Source organism: Cuculus canorus, chromosome 14, assembly GCF_017976375.1.
Source record: "Cuculus canorus isolate bCucCan1 chromosome 14, bCucCan1.pri, whole genome shotgun sequence".
Classification (NCBI taxonomy): Eukaryota; Metazoa; Chordata; class Aves; order Cuculiformes; family Cuculidae; genus Cuculus; species Cuculus canorus.
In genome coordinates this window covers 15,142,111-15,169,014 of record NC_071414.1, presented here as the reverse complement: position 1 = coordinate 15,169,014, position 26,904 = coordinate 15,142,111, and the positions used below count along the sequence as shown (strand labels likewise).

At 44.4% G+C, this 26,904-nt stretch overlaps 1 protein-coding gene across 2 annotated transcripts; it reads left to right on the top strand.

Annotated features, from left to right (window-relative positions):
* Positions 1-9,619: 9,619 nt before the first annotated feature.
* CANX (calnexin) lies at positions 9,620-26,869 on the top strand. Of its 2 annotated transcripts, none has more exons than XM_054079229.1 (15): positions 9,620-9,712; positions 17,398-17,586; positions 18,050-18,123; positions 18,640-18,698; positions 18,913-19,054; positions 20,339-20,420; positions 20,574-20,766; positions 21,660-21,849; positions 22,592-22,705; positions 23,191-23,347; positions 23,659-23,874; positions 24,297-24,416; positions 24,539-24,689; positions 24,834-24,931; positions 25,533-26,869. In XM_054079229.1, exons 2-15 carry the CDS (start codon positions 17,401-17,403, stop codon positions 25,584-25,586), a joined length of 1,836 nt encoding a protein of 611 aa, XP_053935204.1. In that variant the 5' UTR covers positions 9,620-9,712; positions 17,398-17,400; the 3' UTR covers positions 25,587-26,869. The 2 variants fall into 2 exon arrangements, with proteins under 2 accessions (XP_053935204.1, XP_053935205.1); XM_054079230.1 differs by lacking the exon at positions 9,620-9,712 and adding an exon at positions 9,776-9,899.
* The last annotated feature ends 35 nt before the right edge of the window (positions 26,870-26,904 follow it).

Below are 26,904 nucleotides of genomic sequence, written 5' to 3'. Positions count from 1 at the left end.
CCTTTCGGTCATACTACTCGCCCCATGATTAATTCAAGTTTTGAGTGATAAGATCTAACTCCAAGCTATCTGACTTGACAATGAGAGCAAAGGTTGTCATGTTTCACTTGTGTAACCTTAACCATTCCTTTCATTCTCCTGCCAAGCAGACATTTTCTATGACTGACTCTACGCTACCTTCATTTTCCTACCAGCCCGTATATCAAAGGAGGCCTCTCATCCCCCAGCTTCTGTTAGATTTTTTAATAGCCATCCAGTTCTGAAATAAATCCCCACCTCCACACTCTCTTGGGTTTCTACATTGGAAAGCTTCTGCGTCTTCTAACTCTGCAGATAATACTGCACTGCTTGTACTTGCACACAGCCACAGTGCTGCTTTTCCATCTGTGACTCACTGTTTTCCCTGGAAATATTATTACAACAGCCATGCTTAGGGCTTTTTAATGAATTCCACCTTTCCAGACGGCTTCACTGAAAACTGGGGTGAATCTAAGTTCAGGATAGCGAGAACATCACACCATTGGGGCCACGCTAATCACCCTCCTTACTCTGAAATGAAAGAAAACGCCGCGGATGCCAGACTCTTGCTTACATCTTCTTTGGTTCACATGCTCTTGCCTAGATCTGCTTTAAAAAAGTGGGTATACAAAAAAGCTGGGGAAGGACTTCTTATAAAGGCATGGAGTGATAGGGCAAGGGGGTATGGCTTTAAACTGAAGGGGGAAAGATTTAGATTAGACATTAGGAAGAAATTCTTCACAATGAGGGTGGGGAGGCCCTGGCATAGGTTGCCCAGAGAAGTTGTGGCTGCCTCATCCCTGGAGGTGTTCAAGGCCAGGTTGGATGGAGCTTTGAACAGCCTGGTGTGGTGGGAGGTGTCCCTGCCCATGGCAGAGGGTTGGAACTGGATGGACTTTAAGTTCCCTTCCAACCTAAACCATTCCATGATTCTACGATGCTGAAAAAGGTTATTTGATTTCTGAAATAACACAAAGCATCATTTCCTTTCCTTCACCTGTAATCAAACAGCAGGGGCAGCAGCACCCATACTCGGTAGGTCAGCCTGAAGGACAGGCTCTCCTTTTGCCTTGGTCTGAGTCAGGATGGATAGAAATGTTTGGTGTTAATACAAGGAGAAACACAGGATCGGGTCCCTTGCCTGCATTTTGTCATGCAGAAGCAGGTCCAAAGCAGAGCCCTCGGGCTGATGCCGGGGAGGGCCGCAGAGCTCTCACAAGCACTTGCAGGTGATGTGGACAGTCTTGGTTTCCCATCCAAAGGGTTTCTAGATGTCTACAAAGACAGTATGGACACCACAGGCTGTGTCTTCGGTTTACCCTGCACTTCAGGAAGCTCCTGGGAGCAGTCAGCTCAGGTCCAATCTAAACATAGATATTCTCATGAAAGAAAGCTCTGGTACCTCTCCACTGTGCACACCTTTTGCCCATTGCCAGATGCTTTCGGTCAAGAGTTCAGACCGACAAGACCTAGTGAACCAATAGAAATTTTCCCCTCTAGACATGCAAATACAAGAGGGAATGCACACAGCACGGTAACATCATCTCGTTTTCATCAGCCACAGCAATGCATGAAAATGCAGTATATTCCCACAGAAAATTGTCAGATCACCAGGTGAGAGCTGCCAAGGTCACCTTCACTGCACACAACTCCATGCAATGGGCTGGAAGTAGGGGCTAGCTGCATCCTCCTCTTCCTCCTGCTCCCGCATCCGTGATGATTTCACTGCCTTCCCTGGCTACAGCATGGCTTGGCAGCCGAGCGGTGACAAAGTCCCTAGCACACAGCTTGTTCATACCAGACTCCAGAGGCCAGGCAGGCGCAGGACCACCTCAGCCCCAGCGGTTAATCCTTTCCTAGGAGATGACCATCACAAATACAAGCAGCGGCAAATCCTGGAAACCTTTCATTCCCGGTTGCTTTGCTCCCAGCGACCAGGGATGGAAAACTGTTCACCATTCCTGACCGGCTAACACCATACAGCCAGAAAAAAGGGGAGATGCTTGGATGTGCCTGCAGTTTTTGAGGCCATTGGCAAAGGGCTGCCAGGAGCTGGGAACCAGAGAAATGCTGGACACATCTCATCCCCTGAAGCAGATTCAGAGCCTCAGAAACAGAGGGTTTGCTTGTTTCCCACCTTCCTTTCTGGCACAGAGTGGAGCCTTTTTCTGTAGAAAAGAGCAGGAGTTTCAGAGTGGCTCTGCAGGGAGGGGAGGGCCAGGCAATGCCAAGAATGGTGCAGGATGGGATCCTAAAGCACACACCCGGCTGCGAGGAGAAGCCCGGGCCGGAAAGGAGGTTTTTAATGCATTTTTGCCACCAGAAGGCGGTGGGGAGCTGCAGATGTGAACAGTGGGTGTTCAGCAGGACTTTCCCCTTGGAGAACTAGGAGAAGGAGGCTCATGCCTCTACTGTGTCTGGTCACAGTCCTCCATCCAGCCCCAGTTTATTCTCCTTGGGGAAGCACAGCAGATGCCCTTGCACAGCGGATTGCAGCTCACCAAGGGAGCTTTGTTGCCATTTTCTTTGGGAAATAAATGTGCATCAGGTTGGTTTTTTTTTTTTCTGAGTGACAGCTATACGAGACAGGAAAATAAGACCATCCATATGGGAAGATGGGAATGCTCTCCAGGGGCTGGGATGCACAAGCAGCCACTGGGCAGCAAATGCATCAGCAGTGCTTTAGCTGGTAGCTCTGCAGCCACCCCGGAGCAGCAAGTGGAGTCCTGCCTGCAATGGGAGGGATCCAAGCCTGGGGTGAACATACCGGAGATCTTCTGGCTGCTCGTTGGGGTAGAACATCTCTGTTGCTGTGCAGATCACCTTCCTGCCAGGTATGCTTAGATCAGAGAACACCCCCAGCAGTGGAAGGAAACGCAGACACCATGTGCAGTTCAGGGATTTGAAACCAGTCCTGGAAAGGCCACCGAGAGGGATCACAACTGGCCAGGCTAAGGGAAGGTGCAAGGACTGGAGCTGCTGGTGATGGCAGCTTCTGTACGGACACTGGTGGGTTTGTGAGCTGAGTGTTATCGCAACCTTCCAGTACCTGAAAGGGGCTACAGGAAAGCTGGGGGGGGGGGGACTGTTTACAAAGGCTTGTAGTGATAGAACGAGGGGGAATGTGAATAAACTGGAGAGGGGGAGAGGGGCAGATTTAAACTAAACATAAGGAGGAATTTCTTCACTATGAGAGTGGTGAGGCACTGGCACAGGTTGCCCAGGGAAGTTGTGGCTGCCCCATCCCTGGAGGGGTTCAAGGCTGGGTCGGACGGGCCTTGGGCAGCCTGATCCAGTGGGGTGTCCCTGACCATGGCAGGGGTTGGAACTGGCTGATATTTAAGGTCCCTTCCGACCCAAACTATTCTATGATTCTACGTTAAGCTGGCATCAGAAAAGTCCTCTGAAGTAATTTGCATTTATAAGGAAATATTTTTACCTGATTAATGACAAATCTAGGTTCTAACTGAGAAACAGACATAAATTCACAGCGCATGCAGAAACCACAGTGCATGGACCACCCCCTTGAGCAGGGATTCTCCAGCGCTGTTGTTTTTGGAGGGAGTTGGGTGTGCCAAGACACTCTGCCCTGCAGCTCCAACCTATGACCAAGTGGTTATTAAGGATACAGTGAGTGCACAGGAGATCCTTGTTGGCCGGTTGCAGCCACTGTGGCCGCAGTGCAGCTGTGCTGTGACCCTCCCTGTGGGCATGTGTTCTTCCTCGCATCTCACACATGGCAGGGAAGGATCTGTTTCTGGGAAGAGTTTTTTTCGTGGGAGGGCTGTTTCTCAGAAGTGAGTCCCTCCTGCACATTGCTGACTTACAGAGTTCTTGATGGCATTTTAAGAGGCTGCCAAGCTCAGTTTTACACCTGGGCCATCCATGAGAAGATGATGTTCCATAGCAAGGACAACTGTACAGGACCTGTGTCCAACCTCAGCCATTCCAATAGTGAAGGACTTCACCACAAGCCTGTCTTCATCAGCAATTACACTGGGCGTCTGAGATTCCATTTCGCAAGTAGTTCAAGCACACCTACTTCTGCATTGCTCCTGCAAAGGCCAGTCCTGCTGGTCGGGCTGAGATCAAATCATGTCTCTTTTTGCTGAATTTGTTTCCACCCATCACAAGTGCCCGACTCCAGCCACGGTACAGCCACGCAAGCACCAGGGAGGAAGCAACACAGAGGGCAGCGTGCTGCTTGTGCAGAGAAATGGGCTCAGAATGAAACCATCTGTGAGATTTAAGTGAAAGCAGTACAGAAGTGAAACAAAATAAGGCTCAAAAGCCAGCGTGCAGAGAACTAACCGCACCTGGACTTGTGTCTTCCTTAAAAGAAGAGTATGATGAGGTTTTTTTGGTCACACACGCCCCACCAAAATCACTGAAATATTTGTCTCCTGTGATCCAGCCTCTTCAGCTCCAGGAGCTGATGGTTGCAAGTGGGAGACTGGCACATTTGGAGAGGTCACCGAGTTAAGTGCTGCTAATTCCTTGTTTATTGACTTCAGCAAATTGGCATTAGGATGGGCCAGGGGTGCGAGGTGGCTTTGTGCTGTTTACACAGCATGTCAGGAATGCAGCTGCTCTTCCACAAGTTTTCCCTGGGTTTTAAGAAGGGGGTGGTGGGGAAGGCAGGCAGCTGCCAAGGGCGAGTGCTCAGCTTGCTCAGTTACCCCAGGGTTGCATTTGGCCCCAGCACTTGTCTGCTCGCACAGGACTGGAGGTGTTCATGTCCTCTGAAGCCAAGGGGTGAGCAGGGTCTGAGCTAGGGGCTCCTGGGCAATCCTGGCCACGGGGCCTCACTGTGCCCTGGAGCGATCGTCTGTTGGCGTGGGAGAAGAGGCTTCCAGCCTTCATTCCTTCATGGAATGACTCAGGAAGTTGTCCTGCTGCTCTTTCCTAAATAATAAACCAGTTTACCTCTTTCCTTTCTCCTGTTCTACACTAAAATGTTCTACACTAAAATGTTCTGCAAGTGAAATTCCACTTGCAGTTAATTGTCATTAATCTGTCCATCAAAACTTAAGACGTTTGGAAACTTGATCATTGAGAACTGAAAATATTTTTCATTCTTCAAAACAAATAAAAGCTTCCTTGGCGGAGAACTGCTTCCAAACAAACAAACAACAGCCCCTGAAGCGACAGCCCCAGCTGGCCACGTGCAAGGCGGTACTGACTTACAAGCGGGTTGCGTGTTGCTGTACGGATGCTGGTCATGGAAGAATCAGCACAGAGCCACAGGCAGCTGGGAGAGAGCAGCTTTTCTCAGTCACTGTCAGCCCCAGCTGATTTGAAACCCATGAGCTAAACCGGAAAGCCTTTCTGTTTCAACACAACACCCGGAGTCCCTCCCTGTGCCCTGGATCTCGGCGAGCTGTGTGGAATGAGCGTTTTGTCCTTTGCAAAAACTTTCGGGTGATGCACTCAGCTGATGCACTCAGGCCACTAAGGTGGTGGTCACCTGCTGGTATTGCTGGCAGGCTTTAGCTCTTTGGGAGATGCTGTGTTTGCATCCAAAGGGTAATCTGCATTTCCCTAGTGAGGGAATAGCAGAACAACCCTCAGTACACCACAAGGCAGCCGACATCCAACTCCCGTTGCAACCATGCTCAGATAAAAATGCCTCAAGTGTGAGGTATCCTTGTGCCACAAGGAGGATGCAGTTCTGAAGGCCACTCCCAAGCAAATTAACTTCAGATTTGTGAAAGAAATGGTGGAAAGGGGTAGAGCCATAACCAAGTAGTGCCCAGCAAACTGGTGCAACACCTAAGGGAGGCACAAAAGCTGTGGAGACCATCAGCATTTCCCTAGCTTATATTCAGACCAAACTTGCACCTGCTGTCTGTCTGGCATAACTCTGAGCTTCTGGGTCCTAAAGGTTTTCTGCAAAGTTCCTGTTCCCACATGCAAAAGCCCCTGTTTGTGCGGATGGTATCAGGTAGATGGGTTATCTTCTTCCACCTCAGTACTGCGTCTCCCCTTCCCCTCGCATCCATCTGCCAGTGCTCTACTTCTGGTTCTCTGCTTTTTCCTTTTTCTGCTTGCCTGCCTCCTCTTATTACAACTATTTTATAACATTTTAGCATTGACATTTATTTGCTTTGAAAACAGCAGGACTTTATTAATCCTTTAGACACTTAGTCCCTCGTTTTGATAAAGTCACTGTATCTTTTTCCACCCTTCACTCAGGAGTGCTCTCCAAAGATGTTATTGTAAAGAAACGTGTTTCCATGAAAAGCATACAGCGATGTAAGCTTGTCTTCCCTCCTGCAGTTCAAAGTCTGAAAGAGCAAAAGTCAGTGCTGTCCCGCTGGTCATCTGCCGTGCCTGCCTGATCTCTGTCAGTGTGGTGTCACTAATGTCCCACAAGTCTGACCAGCTTGATTTTCCACTCATTTCTTGACAGTTTTCCAAAGGAGAATGAGTCTGAAAAGATCACCTACTAATGCTTGAAATACAAGGAAAGCCCTAGCGATGTGGCAATGCCTTCAGGCATTAAAGAGGAGTTCTTCAGACATTGAGTCTAGAGGGAATCAAGAATGGAAATACCAGCTGAAAGTGTGGGAGTTTTCTCTGTCTGGTAACAGTCAGGGCAAGAAAAGTTCCCAAAAATATAATTATTCAAAGCTGTGGTTCAGTTATAAATTGAGGATTGGCTCTCACCTCCGAGTTCTGTGCGCTCGGCCTCTGCCAGCCTCACCACACCACCCATTTTCTGCCTGTCCAACTTTACTGCCAAAACCTGAGAACTGCATGCTGCCTAAGTGTTTATCAGTGAAATGAGGCGAATCTCCCACGGCAAGGCCTGAACACACCTAAATGGTTTTCTTTTTCAACCTTGTGCTTGCCATGCAGTATTTGCCATCCCTCTTTCTTTCATCGCCCCTACCCTGGCACTCCACAGTCTGATCTAAAAATATCACCACCACGGCTGCCAAAGCAGTTAAATCTCTGTGCATGTTTCTTCTGTTCCCTTTATCCCTCCTCGTTTTTTTCTTTCTGGATTATCTATCTCTATCGTGTTGATTTTGCATTCCTTTTATCAAAGTCCAAACATCTCAAAAATCACAGCGTAGGAAAGGTTTTTAGCAGCTTCTTTTTTTTTTTTTTATAAAACAAACCAAAACAACTCAGGCTGTGCTGTTCCCCTCGATGACAAAGCAGCACAGGCAGGAGCAGGCTCAGGGCTGCCTGTGCCATGATTCAGCAGGTTGTAAAAGGAAGGAATGTCTTTCTTTTTTTAGGAAAGGGTGGGAGAGAAAGGGAGGCATGTGTGACAGGCATGCATGTGTATATTTGGCTTCCTGGTGCTTGTATGATTGCAGCAGCGCTGTCCTGCAAATTATGTTGGAGTTAATAACTTGTTTCAAAAAGGGGCTTGAAAGATATTTGGTGGGAAACTGAATTTTGCCTAGACTGGGAAGGGAGCCTGCTAAATTACACTGCTTTGTTGCCCTTTCATGTATTTTCCATGGTATTTTCAGTTTCTTATTTGAAGTGCTTGGTACCTCCTGTGCTGTCTGTTTGTGGCTGTTCCTCTGCTTCTCTGTCCACACCTTCTGTTTGGTCTCTGGTAGTAGCTCAGTCAACAGGGACGTTTAGGAGCCAGGTTGGTGGCTTTCTGGAAAAATGTGAGCATTTGATTCCAAACTTCAGTGTAAACAGGGATTTGCTGATTTCATTTATGCTGAGCCTTATTTCTGAGTGTCAGGGCCCTGCCTGCATTGTCCTAACGCGGTGGAATTTTCTCTGTGGGGAGATTTATGTTGCTGACTCACTGCATCAACTCAAACCAGATTTATGTTTACAAAAAAAACCCCCTTTGTTCTTTCTTCCTGTCTCTCCTAGCAGTACTGAATTTGGTATTCCTATAGAATTCCTCCTATCTGCTGGGACAGGCTGCACCCACAGACCACACAGAAGCTGCCTTCAAACTGGGAAGTTCAGATGCAGCTTCCCATCTAACTGTTTTCAGCTGGAGCAGCTCAGATATGACTTAAAAGTGATATTACTGATAAGCTAGCAGGAGCCTGCTTTCCTCAGCACAGGGCCTTGGTCATTGCCATCTTACACTGCTGTTCACATGCAGCAGGAGATGGGGGGAGGCTCCTGGAGTACAATCTGACAGATAATTTGCATAGTCCTGTGCAAACCCGTTACCTTCTCTGACCTCTCCTTCCCAGTCAGTACAGCAGGGACAGTTATTTCTGCATTTCCCTGTGCTTGTTCAGATGTGTAAAAGTTCAGCATTTACGCAGTATTTCACCTCTACAGAAAGACACGACACTGATTTTGGAAACAAAGCATGGCTTAAAGCTTCTGATATTACACAAGGCCTTCAAACAAGCAGCTTGCTCAGCAGGACTGCCATGTTTTGAACACTGGAGTGTGTGCCACATTTGAGTTTCCTTAAACTCTCAGCCTGTATTTGAGCAAAAAAATACAAGATACACTGAATTTTCTGAATAGGCACAATCGTAGAATTGCTAGATCGGAAAAGACCTTTGAGATCAAGTCCAACCGTACCTGTCCACTACTAAACCATATCCTTGAGCACCTCATCTCTTAAATCCCTCCAGGGATGGGGACTCCACCACCTCCCTGTGCAGTTGGTTCCAGTGCCTAAGAACGCATTCATAGAATGATAGAATAGCTTGGGTTCCAACCTCCTGACACGGGCAGGGACACCTCCCACTGGATCAGGATGCTCAAAGCCCCATCCAACCTCGCCTTGAACACCTCCAGGGATGGGACAGCCAACCTTCCCTGGGCAACCTGGGCCAGTGCCTCACCACTCTCATAGTGAAGAAATTCCTCCTTATGTCTAGTCTAAATCTGCCCCTCTCCAGTTTATACCCCTTCCCCCTCATCCTATCACTACAAGCCTTTGTAAAAAGCCCCTCCCCGGCTTTCTTGTAGCTCCTTCAGGTACTGGAAAGTTCCTCTAAGGTCTCCTCAGACCCTTCTCCAGGCAGAACAACCCCAACTCCCTCATCCTGTCCTCGCTCAGGAGGTGCTCCAGCCCCTGAATCATCCTTGTATCCCTCTTCATTCAGTGAAGAAACCTTTCTCGACGTCTAGGCCGAACCTGCCCCAACTTGAGGCCGTTCCCTTTCATCCTAAACACACACCCTGAAAACCCTTTCCAACGAGCTACGGAACGAGACGCAAAAGGTGCCTCCGCTGCTCCCTCGGGCGCTTGGACAGCCCCTCCGGGGGAGCCCCGGCACCTCAGCCGTACGGGCAGACCCAGGCCAGGGCTCTCCCCGCCCCCGCTCCGCCTGGGGCTCCCCCGTCCCCGCGGCCGAAGCTCAGGGCGCCGGAGCGCTGAGCAGCACCACCCGCCTCCCTCCGCAGCGCCGAGCGGACTGAGGACCGCGCAAGCCCCGCCCACATCTCAACGGCCACCCCGCCGCCAGCCAGTCAGACGGCACTTCCGGCAACCCCGCCAGCCAATGGGAGCGCTCCACGAAGGGCAGCGCCGTTGGGAGGCGGGCGGGGCGTTGAGCGGCGGCGCTGTCAGCCAGTCAGAAGGCGCGACCGGCCGCGGAGTGGGCGGGCTCTCGCGCTCTCTGCCAATGGGAGAGGCGGAGTGCGGTGGGCCGGGGGCGGGGCTGGCGCGCGATAGATAGGCGGGCGGGCGGCGAGCGGACACGTGACGGTCGTGAGGGGAGCCTGGGGGCGGCGGGTGAGTACGGGGCCCACCGCGAACCGAGCGGGGAGAGCCCGGGGGGGGAAGGGCGTCCGGGCTGCCGGGGATTGGGTGTGGTGGGCGGGGGGGCTCGTGCCCGGAGGCCCCAAAGACCCCATAGGCCTCGCAGACCCCGTAGGCCCCAAAGACTCCGTTGAGGCCTGGGGGAACGGCGACCCCTGTGGTAAGTTCTGGGCGTGGGGAGCGGCTGGAGGCCGGTCCGGGGGCGCTGGGTTCTCCCCGCCCTGCGAGAGGGGAGTGGGGTGGCAGGTGGATGGGGCTGGTGGGGGGGCGGTTTGTCCGCCGCCTGTGACCGCTCGAAGCAGGAAGCCCCACAGAGCCTTCGGGGCATCCCTGGCCCAGCAGGGGAGGTGGAAGGCTCTGGAAAAGGAGGCCCAACAGGTGGGGAGGCTGTGGCGGCCAACGGGAGGGAAAGCGAGGGCGCTGGGCAGCGGGGACCGAAGGCTGGAGGGTGAGAACGTGTCCGCCGGGTTTTACCCCTTGAATATCTCTGAGAGCTTAGAGCGGCCTTCCAGTAGTTGAAAGGGTCTACAAGAAAGCTGGGGAGGGGCCCTTTACGAGGGCCTGTAGCGTTAGGACAAGGGGTAATGGCTTTAAATTGGAAGGGTGAAGATTGGATTAGACATTGGGAAGAAATTCTTCACGATGAGAGTGGTGAGGCACTGGCACAGGTTGCACAGAGAAGTGGTGGCTGCCCCATCTTTGGAGGTGTTCAAGGCCAGGTTGGCGGAGGCTTTGAGCCCCTGATCCAGTGGGAGGTGTCCCTGTCTGTGGCAGGGGGTGGAACTGGATAGGCTTTAAGGTCCCTTCCAACCCAAACTGTTCTATGATAATACTGTTTGTGTTGGGTGTCTTCAGAATAGTACATTTGACATCTTGGCTCTTATTTCTGGTTTCTTCATGCTTGTGTGCTTTTAAAGCAAAAAAACCCACACCTTTGAATTAAAGCATGCATAGCCTGCTGCTTTCTTGTCTGTACTATACGAAAGAGCGAACTTTCACATGTGGATTTGTGGTTTAAGAACTTTCTAGGCTGTAGAAAGACAAATACTGCAGATGATTTGACTCTGAAGAGAAGCGGACGTGTTAATAATAATAGCAGGAGTAATGGTAATAGTCCAGACTTTATTATTAGTGTTAATGTAATTAATGCTGCAGCGTTTCTGCAGAGCATTATGGAAAGCTCTTTGTGGAACTTATTTGGAGTATGCAAGATGTCTGAAAATTACGCTCCAGGAATGTGATTTATTTCTAAACGCAGTATGCTTATTAAATATCGTCAATTGAATCTAGCTAACAAACAGGTTTCAGGGGACGTTTTCCCCACTGTGGTTTGGGTTGTTGCTAAAATATTACTAGGAGTTAGCAGAACTATAGCAATGTGTGAGGTAATGCAGATAAATAACTAGTTAAATACAAGTTGAGATGTATTAATCCAGATTCACTCTGATGCACTTGAAATGATTTCAGGAACCTCCTTACTGTTGGCAACATTACATGGACTTATCCGGAACACTGAACAGAACTACAAAAAGCTTCGAGTTAAACTTTGTTTGTATGAAGTCTCAGTATTTCTAGTTTAAAAGAAATGTTATGAGAGAGATACTTGTACGATTCACACAGAATGTCCCAAGCCATGTATGAGATGTAAATTGCTTCCTGTTATCAAATGTCCCCCTAGGAAGGGAAATCTGATGCAGAACAGTAAGAAAGGTTGCAGCTTCCTTTAGGTTACCCTCTCATTTGATGAGCTGCAGCACTTCCCCCAGTAAGTGTATAAATCCTTTACTGAGAATACACTGCAACTTGTACTTAGCCCTGCCTTTTACTTCCTTTTCTGGCCTTTTGCTGCCTCTAGAAGTGATTGTGATGGCAGCCTGTTCTTGCTGGAATCAGTTCTGCAGCAGGGCAACTGAAATTGATTTGTAGGCGTGAAGGTCTGAAAGATCTTGGGGCACCTCCAGACTTCCCCCCGCCTAATATAATTTTCCTAGCATCCCATCTGTTTTATGGTCAAAAAGCCTTGCCATTCTTTTTTTGCCCTCCAAGGACTTACAGTTCTGCAGAAAGGATCTCTGTGTTGATAAACAGTACATAGTGTTTTCTCCCTTACTGTATCTGTGCTGTTGTACAGTATTTTTAGAAACTGGCATGTTTGAAATGCTTATTAAACACAAGCTTTGTTGCTGTCACCTTTCACACCTAATGTCTTGCCTGGTTTGTGCTTCTTGCAACCCAAACAGAAGGCAGCTTTTTCTGTGAGGCTCTCGGGAGAGGTTTGGCTAATCCTTTCTGGGGACTTGCCTCAAATCTTACGTAGCAATGTATTCTGGCCCACCTCCTTCTTAAAAATAAAAATGGGGTAACTCCTGTGTCTGGCCTGATCTAACCTGTTTTAGTTCAGCTTTATCTGCTCTTCATTGAGTTATGAGTTGAAAGGCAGAATCTTCACAATGCTGGAAGTTGTCTGTCTGCAAAACCTAAGCATTTAAGGGGAAAAAGGCATTGTCTGCATTGGGAATTGCTGCATAGATATGAACGTAACTATGTTATTTAGGGTTGGTGGGGTAACTTACTGGTTGTTGAAACTGTAGTGTTTGGCCATGCAATTCATTGTTCAACTTTGCCATAGAGCGTAGATCTTCCACATCAGCCTAAAGACAGATCTGTCTTAGGCAAGTGCAGGTGACAGAACTGCATATGAAATGCTGGCATTAAGCTGACTCTGCTGCCAGCAGCTTAATTTCCATTATCCTTGGCCATTTACTTTATCTTGCAGTGCTTTCACTTGTCCTGGTACAAGTCTTTTGCCTTTGTGCTCTGGTTTGGACTGGGGTATTGATTCTGGGTTAAAATAACATGTCAGGAGGACTTCGAGCCATCTTAAGCGAGCTGCTAGTTCATTGTGAGGCTGTGTAAACAGTTACCCTGGCACCGCAGAGGAGCCAGGATATGGAAGGTTGAGGATTTGTGAGATGTAGAAATGGTTTCCTCTGCTCTTCAGTAGTTCTGACTTTAAGAAACTAGTGGACTACGAATGAGGGTAGACAGGACTTTGCTCACAAACCATTAAAATGTCATTTGAGAGGGAAAAAGAGTATTTGTATTTCAACCCTTCTGTTCTGGTCTCTTTCAATTTTTGGTGTTGTGATGAATTTCTTTACTTTTGTGCCTTTGAATTTTTCTTTCACAGCTCTTTTCTTGCATGAGGATGCATTGTTCTTGTGGTTATTGCTGTGCTTCTGTGAATACTGCACAGAAATCCAGTATTTGGAACATAGACTTTAGGATAAGAAAAATTTGGTATTAGACTTAAGTAATTCAGCTGTCAGTTGAGGTGATGCTGAAACAGAAACCCCCAGTTTCTGATTAATTTGCTGAGGTGTAGTTCCTAGTAAGTGACTTCTTAAAAATAAGACCCGTTTCATCTAACAGTTAATTTTTTTTTTTTTTTTTAACAAGGACTTAATAAACCAGGTAGCCAGTAGCAATTCAAATGTAGTAACACGTCCTGAAATAGGCAGTATTAAGAACTGGCTTGATGAACCACTTAAATAGATAAGTAACCAAGAACATGATTAAACTGGTTTTGCAGGCTCTGTTTGACCTGACAGGGAAGTTACTTTCTAAATAGTATGTTCGAGAAGTATGACTTGAATGTGGGCCCTTCTGCTGTCTGTGCTACCCCAGGAAGTGTATGTTGGAGAGTGGTGGCAACTCTGCATGGTCAAGTATTTCCAGTGTCGTGCTGATAACTAAGAACTTCCCTTTATGTGCAGTGAAAAAGGGAGTTATAAATATTAAAAAAATACTTGAAGACTCCATTGCTTCCTTGAAAGCCTTGAAATTCAAAGGTAGCAATCACTTAGCACTGCATTTTAAGATCTACTTTATGGCAAGAAGCTGATCCTGTCTCTGAATCTCACTCCAGTTGCATTTAGTTTTTACTTTGTAGAAGGTCCGTGCAATGCGGCTGTTCCAGGTGTCTCTTCAGTGCTCTGCTGTAGGTCCTGTAAATTCTAGCGGCAAATGTGTTAGCTTTTTGACCATCAGGAGTTGGTAAGCAGTGCAGAAATGTTGCTTAGTGCAGGTGGTGGCTATGGATGGACACAGACATAGAACAAGATATTTGTTAGCCCTGGGAATCTCAAACACTCTTCCTAGTTAATATTTTGGTATTACACGCCAGTAGTTTCCAAGGGGTGTGCCAGTGTCTGTAAGTGTCTGAAGACATTCTAAAAACAGTAGATGATGTTTTGGTCATCTGACTCGAGGCCATGAAAGTGAGGGTTGCACTGGAATAGATTGGAGACGTCACAACCTTTTGCCTATTATGAAAGGGTTCCTTTGTTAAAGGCTTTTGGCAGTTACGTGATCAGAAATACACTAACCTTCATAAATATTACAGTTAAACCTAAAGAACGAAGGTACAAGTGGAGTAAAAAATGCCTAATGATGATAATTGCTTGGAAATCAGACACTTCAAGGGAGAGCAATCTGATCCTAGTGGAGTAGGTGGCTGTGTGTCTGAAGGTTAAGACTATGTTTTAGGTGACTAATTGAACACCTGTAGGTGCTAGCAGCTTAAAGCTTCACAAAAAAAGCAGTTTATGCCTGTTCCATGTAAAACATGCATTTCTTCTCTCTCCCCTTCACCTCCCTTTCTACCTTCTGTGTAGGAATAAACTGACTTACTAGGGCAATCATGTTTGTGTTGCGACCCAAAGGACTGTGTGAAGTGGAGTTGAAATTCTCTCCTGTAGCAGTGCGTCCATGATGGACAGAAGTAGTGTTTTAAATGTCGAAAAGGTGTGCTTCACTTAAATTGCTCTTCTGAGAGGAGTGTTCTTTATTTCTTATAATTTAGTTTGTATATTGTTACAGATGAACTTGGCGTGATAGGTGGCAGTTGCAGGTGGTGCTGCCAGCCTTATACACTCAAAGTGTTTGAATGGTAGCTTATGTTAAGTTTGGGACTGATTTAATATGTAGATTCACAGAATCCCTAGGTTGGAAAAGACCTTTGAGATCAAAGAGTCCAACCATAGGATGTCCTGAACAGCTTTATAAACTTGTGAATACTGCTTGCCAATGATTATAAAGAGGCAAGAATGTGAAATTGGATTAACTTCTGTTCGTGCTTTTAGATTTTCTTCCCTGTTGGGAGAAGAAAAGCTTGCTTGGGAAGGTGAACAGACAGTATTTCAGTCTTGAAATGAGATTCAGTAAGGCCTCCGATTCAGACAGAGCATGAACTGAGCAACACAGACCTACAGGGTCAATGCATATGGCTGTGTTGAGAGCATAAATGTGTGGCATGACATAGCATCTGTCCTTGTTGTATGGGACCCTGGAAGAGTTGTCTGCTGTCACTAGGGTGCTTTGACAGAAGTTCTGGAACAACCTTGCCTGCAATGTGAGGCTCTGCAGCTTTGCCACGTGTCTAAGCAAGAATACTAGCATTTACCAAAGTCCATTTGCTGCTGACAAACGTTTTCCAAGGGTGAGATTGTGAGGTAGGTAATAATTATGCATGGACTCGGTAGTGGCATGGAAGTTAGAGGGGGTTGATCTAATTCTTTCACCAAAACTTTCCTGCTGGTTGGTTAGTGATGAGATTAGTTAATGCATAATAGCATTTAAAAACAATTCCAGAACTTGGGGCAAAATCTTTCTGAATTTTAACTCTGTTAGTGTATTTGGAAGGACCTTGTTGGTGAGGTAAGACAAAATTCAACCCTTTGAAAGGTGTTCCTGTGCCATCTCGTCTGTAGTTGCTTTAGTCACACAGGACACATCTGGATCTCTGAAGATCTTTTTCAAATAAAGTTTCAGGCTTTTGTTTTCTGTCTTGTTTTTATGCTACTTGGCATAAGTTTGTTTTCTTATGCAAGAGGAACTTGAACTTCCAAGAGTACCAGTGTTTGCTTGACAGTTCTCATTCCTTGGTTTTGAGTTGTGGTTCCCAGGTTAGCAAGCAAGATCTGCGAGCTATGAGTTCTGTAACTGTTTTCAGTTCTGGCTGTCCACTGTGCATTAAGCAGACAAGTTTTGCTCATGCTGCAACACTCAAAAGTTATTGTCAGCTGCTCATGCTGTGAATGGCGTCCTTTTGGCTCGGAGGTGTTGTGGCGCAGTGGCCTGTGCTGTGAGGGGGAGGGCTGTGAGTGTGCGTTTAAAGCATAATCCTCAAGGCCATCACTATTGTTAGAAAACTGGCTACATTCGCATGTTGCTGTAGTGACAAACTGGACATGACCTCAGCACGAGTCATTAAAATATATTTTTTTGTGGTTATAAAACATACCTGCTGTCATTAGAAGCAAGTTAAAGAGTAATCATGAACGGTAGATCTGGTATGCAGTGTAGTTTTGGAGATTTGGATGGTGCTGATAAGCCTTTAAGACTATAAATTCTTTTAGTTGCCTAAATGCGCTTTGGAAAGTTGAAAGTTTGTGTTTTAGCATGAATTTGTGCCCTTACAGGCACAGTTAACTCTGCTTGAGTTATGTTTGTAAGTCTGCAGGGCTGCAGCCTCAGGCAGGAGCGTAAGGGAAGGAAGAAGTGTTTGGTTTTATACTTGCATTCAAAAAAATATTAGTATTGGTTACAGCTCTGATTTTAGAAGAAGAATTTGGAGTGTGATTCAAAGGAGAAGAGGTGAGCAAGGCACAGACTGTTTCTGTGAGGTTTTTTTGGCATATAAAACTGAGCAGCATGCCGGGAGCATTGTGTTCTGTATCAACCTAAGGGTGTAGTGATCTTGTAGTTTTTCTAGCAAGAAAATAGAATTGAAACTCATCTTACTTACAAGGTCTTTTGAGTTAGTCTGCCAAGATCTACTGTATTTTAAGTGTGAGAATGCACTGGGCACCTTATAAATTAGTTGAAGGGTGGTATTTTAATTCTGTAGAACTTCTGTGGCAAATTTTCTTCTTCTTTGGTTATCCTGTTAAATTAGAGAATGGAAAGGGGGAATCAGACCAACTGTTAAACAGTAAGAATTTTTCTTTCTGAATCTACCTCAGTATGTGACTGCTTAGAGACATCTGCCAGTAGCATCAACGACTGCAGTATTTTGGGAATAAAACCTGGGGGAGGGAACTGATGAATGAAAATGCCAGTGTCCCACACAGGACAAAAAATATTGAACAGGAGCTGACGAATTGATTACTACATCCTTGAAAGAGCTGGCTAGTTGTATTTCAATTCCAGAGTAGAATGGACACTTCAGTTTCTGCGTAGTGCATTTAAAGTTCTGCACAAGAAAGAAATGGGTTTGCTCTTCGGGCTTTTGCGGGTGTGTAGGTTGTGGTGTTGTGTCCATGTCTGCTGTTCTGCTCATGGACTGTGGCATTGTAAGAGCAAAACTGTGATACTTTGCCACGTGGTCTGCACACATGGTCCTCCTCTCAGTTAATGTCTGTTTTGGATTAAATACTGCAGCTTTGTCATATTCCTCTCCAGCTTTCAGAGCTGTCTCGGTCAGCCAGGTGCAGTAAATAAGAGCTGAAGAGATAAGCTTGCACTTTTTTTTCTTGCCAGTGGTATGACTAGGCACTTCACCTGTTGTCTTGGATGCTTGGTTTTGTACTGAAAAGCAACACCATGCTCTGCGTGCAGCGCTGGCTTAATCTCTTTGCCTTGTCTTATTTATTCAGACCATGGAGCTGAAATGGCTGCTGTACATGACCCTGCTAGCTCTGGGGACTCTTGCTGTCCAGGCACATGATATGGATGATGAAAGTGATGGTGATGATGTAGTCGATATCGAGGATGATTTGGATGATGGCATTGAGGATGTAGAAGAGTCAAAACCTGAAACGAGCACTCCTCCTCCAATTCCAAAGGTTTGGCATGAAATCTCTTAAAAAAATTGATTTAGTGTTTGCGTTGTTATTAATGTAAGTCTGATCAGAGTTGCCTTTATTTTGCTGGCATGTAATACGTTATGATGTTATTAAAGATGTTATCTGGGAGTGAGGCTTGGAATTAAGCTTAGCTGCTTCATTCCTGTTCTCATGTCCCCGTGTTCTTCCTGGAAACTTAGATCCACCCTTGAAATCTGTGATGTGGTTATCAGGAGTTAATGCTCATGCTTCCAGCTCAATAGATAGTTAGTTTCAGTTGTAGACAAGAGCACAATGGCTTGGTCCAAGCAGCAATATTTATCTGACATCTGTATTTATGCTGCAAGCGTGTTTCAGATAAGCTATGCTTGAGTGCAGAGAGGGAGATGAGCTGTATATACCTGTATTTCTTCAGATTAGAGAACACGTCTTGAAAGATGCATAAACAACTCTTCTCCAATAGGTTACCTACAGGGCCCCAGTCCCAACTGGCGAGGTGTATTTTGCAGAGTCTTTTGATAAAGGAACTCTGGATGGGTGAGTATTATCTGAAGGGTGATTCAGTATAGCAAATAATTTAAAATTTTTACGAAAGGCAGTGAAACACTATCCAGATTCAATATTATTCAAAACTGAATCAAAGGACAGTGGTTAGGGAGGATTACAGCAGTGACTGTGCAAGGCTGCCTGTTAAATTGTGGAGCAAAACCGGTATTTCCTTAGCCCTAGTAATAAGGGGGAGGTGAACCTTGTGTGTAATGTTTTAATCCTCATCTGACTTATTAATTTCTTCAGGTAATGTGGTCAGGTAGTGTTATTATTTATTTAAACTTTTTTTTGTACAAAAGCAAGATATTAAGGCTGTGATCCTGCATTGGGGGTGGGTAGTGGCAAATGTGGGGGAAAAAATGCAAGCTGGGGGACAGAACTCCTCAGGGGATCAAGAGACTGGGATGTAGTCATAGGACAGCAAGAGTTATTTTAGCTGAAGGGCAGGAGTTTTAGTAGGAAAGACACCTATGGTATTCCAACCATTCTATGTCTGTCTTCTAGATGGATCCTTTCCAGAGCCAAAAAAGATGATACGGATGATGAGATTGCCAAATATGATGGTGAGTCCTACCTAGGTTTTGTACGATGGGCGTTTCTGTTGTCATATCTGATGAAGAGGTTTTTTTTTTTCTTTGTTTTCTATTTCCCAGTTAAAGTTGTATTTACTGAAGAAAATGGTATGGGTGTTTATATACCTGGCTAACAATATTGAAAATTGGGCTAAACAGACTGTTTTGAACAAGTTTTGATGCCATTTGTTTAATTTCTTTCCAGGTAAATGGGAAGTCCAGGACATGAAGGATACTAAGCTTCCAGGAGACAAAGGGCTTGTATTGGTAACCCGAGCCAAGCATCATGCAATTTCAGCCAAACTTTCAAAGCCTTTTGTATTTGATACCAAACCTCTTATTGTACAGTAAGTAAAAGATAACTTGATGTTCTGTTATTTCAAGGGTGACATGATAGCAGGCTGAGGTTAATTCCATAACTTAGCTTTTGTTGACTGGGGACCTAGATGACACCAGATGCTGTAACCTATTATTATACTGTCTAAGTTTGAGTAAAATAGCAACCCAGATTCCCAAAGTGGAATTTAATAACAACATGGGTCCCTCTGAAGCCTAAAGAGGAAAGAAGTCTATGAAAGCTAGACTTGGTGACCTGTCTCTGGATTTAATGATTGTAGTAACAATGTCAGGCGACTGACTTTTGTACTGCTAGTTGTGCAAGTCCTTGTCCTTTTGGACACAAGGTGGTCTGGATGTAGGTCAGTGCACTTTTTTTATATAGTAAACTGTCCCCTGTTTCCAAGGTGGAATGGACAGAATGATAAAGATGCACTTGTTTCCCCCTTCTGTTGTCTCAGTTCAAATGTATAGAAGATGAACAGCTTGCCTAGCTCTGTTTGGCCATGGCTGATGCAGAAGAATCTACTTGCATGTGTGTTAGACTAGCAAGTTGGGGAAAAAGATCATTCAGTGAGAACAGTTAAATGGTGGATTATCACCTACTTCATTAGTTTTAAACAAAGAGTAAGCTAATTCATATTTGTACAAGATAATGAATTGGTCACTTTGCTTTGCATGACTGTTTAGTTTTGGCTCAAAATACAAGGCTAAAAATAAATCACAGTGGTCTTCTACTCCAGCTGCTGGCATTGAGGGAGGGATCAAGCATGCTTAGCCTGTTCCTGACAGAGATGTGTTGCCTTTTCAGACTCCTTGGCATCCCTAAATATACTTTTGTATGCTTATAACCCTAAAGGGGCTTCTAGGATCCAATTGTTGTCATTTTGATAGTCTTGCAAATTGAGTTGTCTGTCTGCCATAGCAGTTGTGGGGAAAATAATTGGCTTGACTGAATCTCTGTCACAGTGTCTTTATAAGCTGGAAAGCTTTTTCTTCTTTCTCTGCTCCTAGATCATAATCTTCTAGGACAGCACTCAATTCTTTAATCTTTTCTGTCAGGTTAAGTCTTCTAAATCCTCAGTTTTTCTTGCTTCTCAGACCTTTACAAATATTTGCTTAGTCGTTAGAGTGCACTGTGCATCTTTAATATTTACTGGGAGTATGATTTAAAGCAAACAACAGAACAGTCTCACTCTTAATTTGTAATGGAGAATTGTAATTTTGTTTTTCATATGTAATTTTTTGCTCATGTACAATATTTTCTCCCCTTCTCTATCCAAACCTAAAATTAGGTATGAAGTAAACTTCCAAAACGGAATAGAGTGTGGTGGGGCCTATGTGAAATTGCTTTCAAAAGCTCCTGAATTGAACCTGGTGAGTAATGCTGCTGCTTTGAATATTAGCTGTGAAAGAAAAGCGTGGGTATTTCACTGGCTTGATATCCAAGGAACTGGGAGTTCTTAAGCCAGGCAGTGACTTAAGTTATATTTCAAAATAATGGAACAAAGTTTTGCCTTGTTCTTAAAGGATCAGTTCCATGACAAAACTCCATATACAATCATGTTTGGCCCTGACAAATGTGGAGAGGATTATAAACTGCACTTCATCTTCCGTCACAAAAACCCAAAGACTGGCAAATATGAGGAGAAGCATGCAAAGCGCCCAGATGCAGACCTGAAGACTTACTTCACTGATAAGAAGACCCATCTTTATACTCTGGGTACGTGACTGTTAACTGTTCATGTTAATAGCTGCTACGATGTTTCCTGAATCAAAAGCTCATAACATGAGCCCGGTGAACAAAATATTTGTGTCAACACAGCATACAACTAAAAACCATTTAAACTCTGAATGCAAGACCTGATCTTATTATACAAAGGCTTATTTCTTCCTTGCAAGAAGTCCTGGTTCACCTAAGAAAGGTGGTAAGACCTTGAACTTAATGGTTATAGAGAACTGAATTTCAGAGCAGACTTGATGTGCTAAGTATATCCAAAATAATTATCAACAGTTTTAAACTGCATGAATGCCACCCCTTGGTAATCTGTGATATACTGGGCTTTAGATTTAGAGAGATAGACTTTTTTTGTCTTGCTTCTTTCATAATATAAGACAAATTCAGTGGTTCTTAAAGTACAGTGTCCGATCTGGTATATTAGCTATGACTAAAATCTTTAAGGGAGTACTCGGGAGGATCTCTCTAGCTTTTCCTACTACAGGGGCAGCAGTGGATGAAGGAGTGAAATTAAAATCCTGTGAGTCAGTAGCAGAGAGTCTTAATCTTTAGTGTGGTACATACATTCTTGCTACTAAAGCAATATTTACTCTGCTGAAGTCAACTTGCTGTGGTAGCTGGTAAATCACTCTGAGCTTCTTAGTGCTTTTAGTGTATTTAAAGTAGAGCTGTAATGAGCCTTCTTTCTTGTGAGGCGATGGCTTAATCATCACTAGTTACTCTTTGGCTTAAGAAGGAACGTTCATAACAGTTCTTTAAAACGGTTGCTGGGTAAGTGGTAGCTCGGGTTGCTGAAGCTGTGCAGTGGGGATGAGTGATACTTCATGAAGCATGCTTTGTGTCATATGTGTAATGTTTGTATCAACTTTTTTCCGTAGTCTTGAATCCTGATAATAGTTTTGAAATACTGGTGGATCAAACGGTTGTCAACAGTGGGAATTTGCTAAATGATATGTCTCCCCCTGTGAATCCACCACGAGAGATTGAGGACCCAAATGATCAGAAGCCTGAGGACTGGGATGAGAGACCAAAAATCCCAGATCCAGATGCTGTTAAACCAGACGACTGGTAAGCTATTGGAGGGGTGGAACTGAGGGAGGCCTTGGCCTAATAACTTAGTTCTGATGAAGTTGTCTTTCTCAGATGACTTATAGAAGGCTTTGAGCCTCACCCTTGTAGTCAAAACACAACCAATATGGGTATCTGAGCAGCAGTTTGGTAGACAAAGGCATCTGTGTCCTCTAGCAATTACTGTTTAGTGCTCCTGTTACTGATAAGGTCACAGATAAGGTTTACTGAAGGAGCTATGTTAGCTGATGCTCTCATCCTTGATGAGATCAATAGGCAAGCTGCAGAAGTTATGTTATTTGGTTGTAGGCAAGATGTTTGTAGTTTTGTGTAATGCATGGTTACCAGTGGCTGAAATCTGACATCCTAAATCAGAAACTGACTCTGGGTTTTTGGTTTTGAACCTAATGCTTCATGCAGCACGTACTCAGTTTCAAGCTGACATGCGTGTTTGTAGTGACCACTAAGATACTGAATTTACTGTAATATACCCTTTCTAGGTTGATTTTAAAAAATTAGTAATGCCTTACAGTTGGTGCCGTGCCTGTGCCATGAGGCACATCTTTAGGTAACAGATTGCAAGGCAGTTCTGTTCCGAAATTGTGGCGTTACGTTTGCCTTATTGGAAGTGAAGCTGGCTGGCTGTCTAGATCAGTAGCCTTGTCCAGAGTCTGAAGAATCATGCCTTGGGGTTAAGAACTTTTATCTGTTGTGTGTTAATGCATAATACTGTGCTTTCAAGGGATGAGGATGCTCCTGCAAAGATTGCAGATGAAAATGCTGTGAAACCAGAGGGCTGGCTGGATGATGAGCCAGAATATGTCGCAGACCCTGATGCTGAGAAGCCTGAAGATTGGTAAGTTTGCTGTCATTTGTAACAGGCAGTAGATTTCTCATAGCTTGGTACTGACTTTTACAAGTACAAGAACAACTAGTTCATTGTTGTTCACTAACAAAAGTCATTGATTCAGGCTATCTTGCTTCAAAAGTAGAAGGCAGAATTGGTCTGAGGAGTCTTGTCTCGTGTTCACCTCCAGACTTCTCAACTGTTCTGTGAATGTAAGCAGAACAGGGATGGTCATCTTGCTGTTGTACCATGCTTGGAAGGGGCACTGAGGGAGAGACTGTGCTCAGGGACAGGTGTTTGTTGCATTTCTGTGCTTCCAAGCTACTTGAAATCTTCGTTCTTTTTGCTGTGTCTTTATCTACAGACCTATGCTATACAAAATTTCAGTATCTCCATTTTGTGGAATGTTAATTTTTCGAGAAATCGGGCATTGTTTAAGTCTTATTCTGTATAAAGGCAAGGAGTAGGCTTCAAAACCTAATCTCTCTTTTCAGGGATGAGGATATGGATGGTGAATGGGAGGCACCTCAGATTGCAAATCCTAAGTGTGAGGCAGCCCCTGGCTGTGGTACCTGGCAGCGACCAATGATTGACAATCCAAACTACAAAGGCAAATGGAAGCCTCCTATGATTGATAATGTGAACTATCAGGTTGGTGCTTTCGTTGCTTAAACTGCTGGCTAATGCAGCATTTCTCCAACAAAAAGCAGAATTACTTAGGTTCAGTGTGTGTATGTAAAAAATACAAATACTGTTCTGTGTTTCGAGTGGAGAGATTCAAAGTGCTTTCTTACTTGGCTTCACTTTTTTTGTAGCACAAATGAAAATAGAGTCCCAAAAACTGATGAGTTGTGCTCAAAAGACACTAATTAAGTGAATTGGTCTTTCTCTCCACTCAAAACAGGCCGAAGACTGAAAACTGTTTTATAGCAGGTGAGGTTGAATGTCTTCTGTTTTCCTAGGGTATATGGAAACCTAGGAAGATCCCAAATCCAGATTTCTTTGAAGACTTGGAACCTTTCAAGATGACTCCTTTCAGTGCTGTGGGACTTGAGCTGTGGTCAATGACATCTGACATCTTTTTTGACAACTTTATCATCTGTACTGAAAGAGCAGTGGCTGATGATTGGGCCAATGATGGGTGGGGACTGAAAAAAGCCGCTGATGGTGCTGCAGAGGTGAGAAATACAGGTTTAATTGTGTGCTTCTGACTGGAGCATTGCTACTGTTGTCCACCAGCGTCTTTATCAATATATGTATTGTATCACCTATATGTGCCAAAGGGTTATGCGAACCCAGACTGGAACCTCAGTTCCTAATTACAATATGGTAAAGGTTGCTCTAAGCAAGCATTGAGTACTCGCTCAATGCTTGCTCTTGTGTGAGGTTTTTGCTTTGACAATTGGAGTGTTAACTTTAACCTAATTCTTAATTTGTAAATGATGGAAAAAGTGCTTTTGCAGGTTAGTTTTAACTTCTTTGAGGTATGAAACATAATATTCAAAGTTGCAAGAAGCCTATTTGAAAATCCTGTAGCTTAAATTTAACTGCTACCCCTTGCTGTATGGGATGGAATTTGACAGTTCTTTTTATTTTCTAGCCTGGTGTTGTGGGCCAGATGATGGCAGCTGCCGAAGAGCGTCCCTGGCTCTGGGTGGTCTACATCCTCACTGTGGCTTTGCCAGTGTTCCTTGTTGTCCTTTTCTGCTGTTCTGGGAAGGTATGCATTTCCTCTGATAATAAGTAGTATAATGTTTAAGAAGAGATTCAGCAAAATGTGCCTCAACGTCATAAATAATGGCCTGGTTTTGACAATTTTTTAATTTTATTTTTTTTTTTTAGAAACAGCCAAGTGCTGCTGAATACAAAAAGACTGATGCTCCTCAGCCCGATGTAGTGGATGAGGAGAAAGAGGAAGAAAAAGACGAAGAAAAAGACAAAGGGGACAAGGAAGAAGAGGAAGAGGAGGGGGAAGCAAGTGAGGAAAAGCTAGGTAGGTAAACTGAATAATCTTGAAACAGTGCGAGTTCTCTCTGATAGAATAAAGCAGCGGGAGAGGCAGACATGGAGTAAAGCCAGTGGTGAAATGAAGGTAAGTCAGAAGTGTGAATGAGATTTTTTCTTTTTTTTAACTTAGAAGAGAAGCAGAAAAGTGACGCTGATTTAGGAAGTGCTAGTCAAGAGGAGGAGGAGGAAGACGAGGAGGAAGACGAGGACAGGAAACCTGCATCAGAGGTAAAAGTGCTTAATCTTTAAGAGAATTCTTGTGCGTTGTTGTTCTTTAGGTCATGTAGAATAACGCTTACCGAAGTGTTAAAAGTAAAGCTGGCTCATTTGATGCTCTCTCCCAGTGTCAGAACTTTGGAAAAACTCATCACTCTGCAGAACAGGAATTGCTGTAGCCAGCTCTGGCAGAACTGGGTGCCTTGCTAAAGGCGCTGCCATATTCCCTGCATTGTGAGAGGAGAGGGATTGTGCAGAATGCATCTTCTTGAGGCGAAAGGCCTATTCAGCTTTGTATGCAGTCAGGATGTGACCTCTTAGTGCTCCACAGTGATGTAATGGCTGACTTAAGAATGTTGCTTGAAGGTAAAGGATTTGCCCAGCAGCAGAATCAAATGAGTAATCTCTGCAAATATTGTACATCCACTGTGAAAACAAGAGGATTATTGCCACATATAGGAAGGAAGGGTAGTAACAGCTGTAGGTCTTCTCAAAAATTAAATACTAATGTAGAACTGGAACTAGATGGTTCTTTGTAGGTTTGCTCAAAATGCTCTTTAAGGGAATTCTTAGATTTATTTCATTGATGTTTACACAAATTGCTTTCTTGCAGGAGGAGGAAACTGTGAATAGATCACCCAGAAACAGAAAGCCAAGGAAAGATTGAAAAGTCCTAAGAACTTGATCTGTGATTTCTTTCTTTTTTCCAAATGTGGTTCTGGGAGAGGACCTTGGACACCTTACATTGAAACTTGGACAAACCTCAAGATTTCACCATCCACAGGTTCCAGTCACACTATCCAATGTAATGGAGTGTCTAGCAGTAAAATATTTGCAATCATCTGTTTAAAAGAACATCATTCCTATAGAAAGAATGCGTTTAATATAATGGGCTGTGGATTTTGGAATGTAACATAACTAACCTTTTCATTTTCGGTTTAAATATTCTTTTCTCTTTTTAAGTAGATTAGTAGAACTTTTCTGGTCTCAAACGTTGGCTTAATTTAATATATTAATTAGTGAAAAATAACAATGGATCTTGAACATGCTAGGTGATAAAAATGCAGTTTTATAACTAGTTTTTTTTTTTACAAATATGTAAATTCCTAAATGCACCAATGTCTTTATATCCCTTAAAATTTGATAATTCTTTAAAGAAAAGTCAGTGTATTTGACAATCCCTCTGCCCTCAAAGAGAAGAAAACAGAGGGATGTATGGGGAAACCAGTAGTGAAACTCTGTAACCCATCAACTTTATTCTTTTGGGGGGAGGGGATAGACGAAGAAGGGGCGGAAGGAAAGGGTCAGTCAGCCTACAGAATAGGCATACCATATGCATATGCCCTGTTAAGTGTTGAAAAATGATCTAGAATTTGGAGTGGGTCATCTTAAATGTGGCATTTAGCCCTGTGGACCTTGCAGTTAATGGATTTTGTTAGTTCTTGAATTATTCTTGTAAAGCTAATGGGTTGTTGGGGTGGGGGCTGGACTGCTTCCCCCTTTCCCCTCTGTTCAGCCATTGATGCTTTCCTTTCCTTGTCACTATACAGCTTTTTTCTGAGTGCAGCTTTGCCTCAGTTGCTGAGGCGCTTCATGTTCAGCTCATTGTCAAACTCTGTCTTTACAGCTTGGCCTACTCCTTTTCCAGGGTCCAAACACTGGACAGGACAGTGTCCCATATCCTCTCACTGCTATCACTGTCTACTCCTGTAGAAATGGGGGAGGTTGTTGGGTAGACAAGTTGAATGGAGTAGTTGTTAAGAAAAAAAAACAAACACAAAACAACCAAGATGTCAGTATTGTAGATGGGGAAGGAGCATGTGGAATATCTTAACTGGTATGTGAAACTGTTTAAGTCTCTCATTTGCTCTTTGTGTAACAAATGCATCCTAAATTATATTGTGAATGTTAGGGAGTTCAAATTCCAGCTGAATAAATTTTTTTTAAAGCGTTGAGTCTGCCATATTACACTGTTTCAAACACTT

Coding starts and splice junctions, on each gene's coding strand:
- CANX (XM_054079229.1), top strand. CDS start 17,401: ATGGAGCTGAAATGGCTGCTGTACATGACCCTGCTAGCTCTGGGGACT. Junction 18,699..18,912: donor TGAGATTGCCAAATATGATG/GTGAGTCCTACC, acceptor ATTTCTTTCCAG/GTAAATGGGAAGTCCAGGAC. Junction 19,055..20,338: donor ACCAAACCTCTTATTGTACA/GTAAGTAAAAGA, acceptor ACCTAAAATTAG/GTATGAAGTAAACTTCCAAA.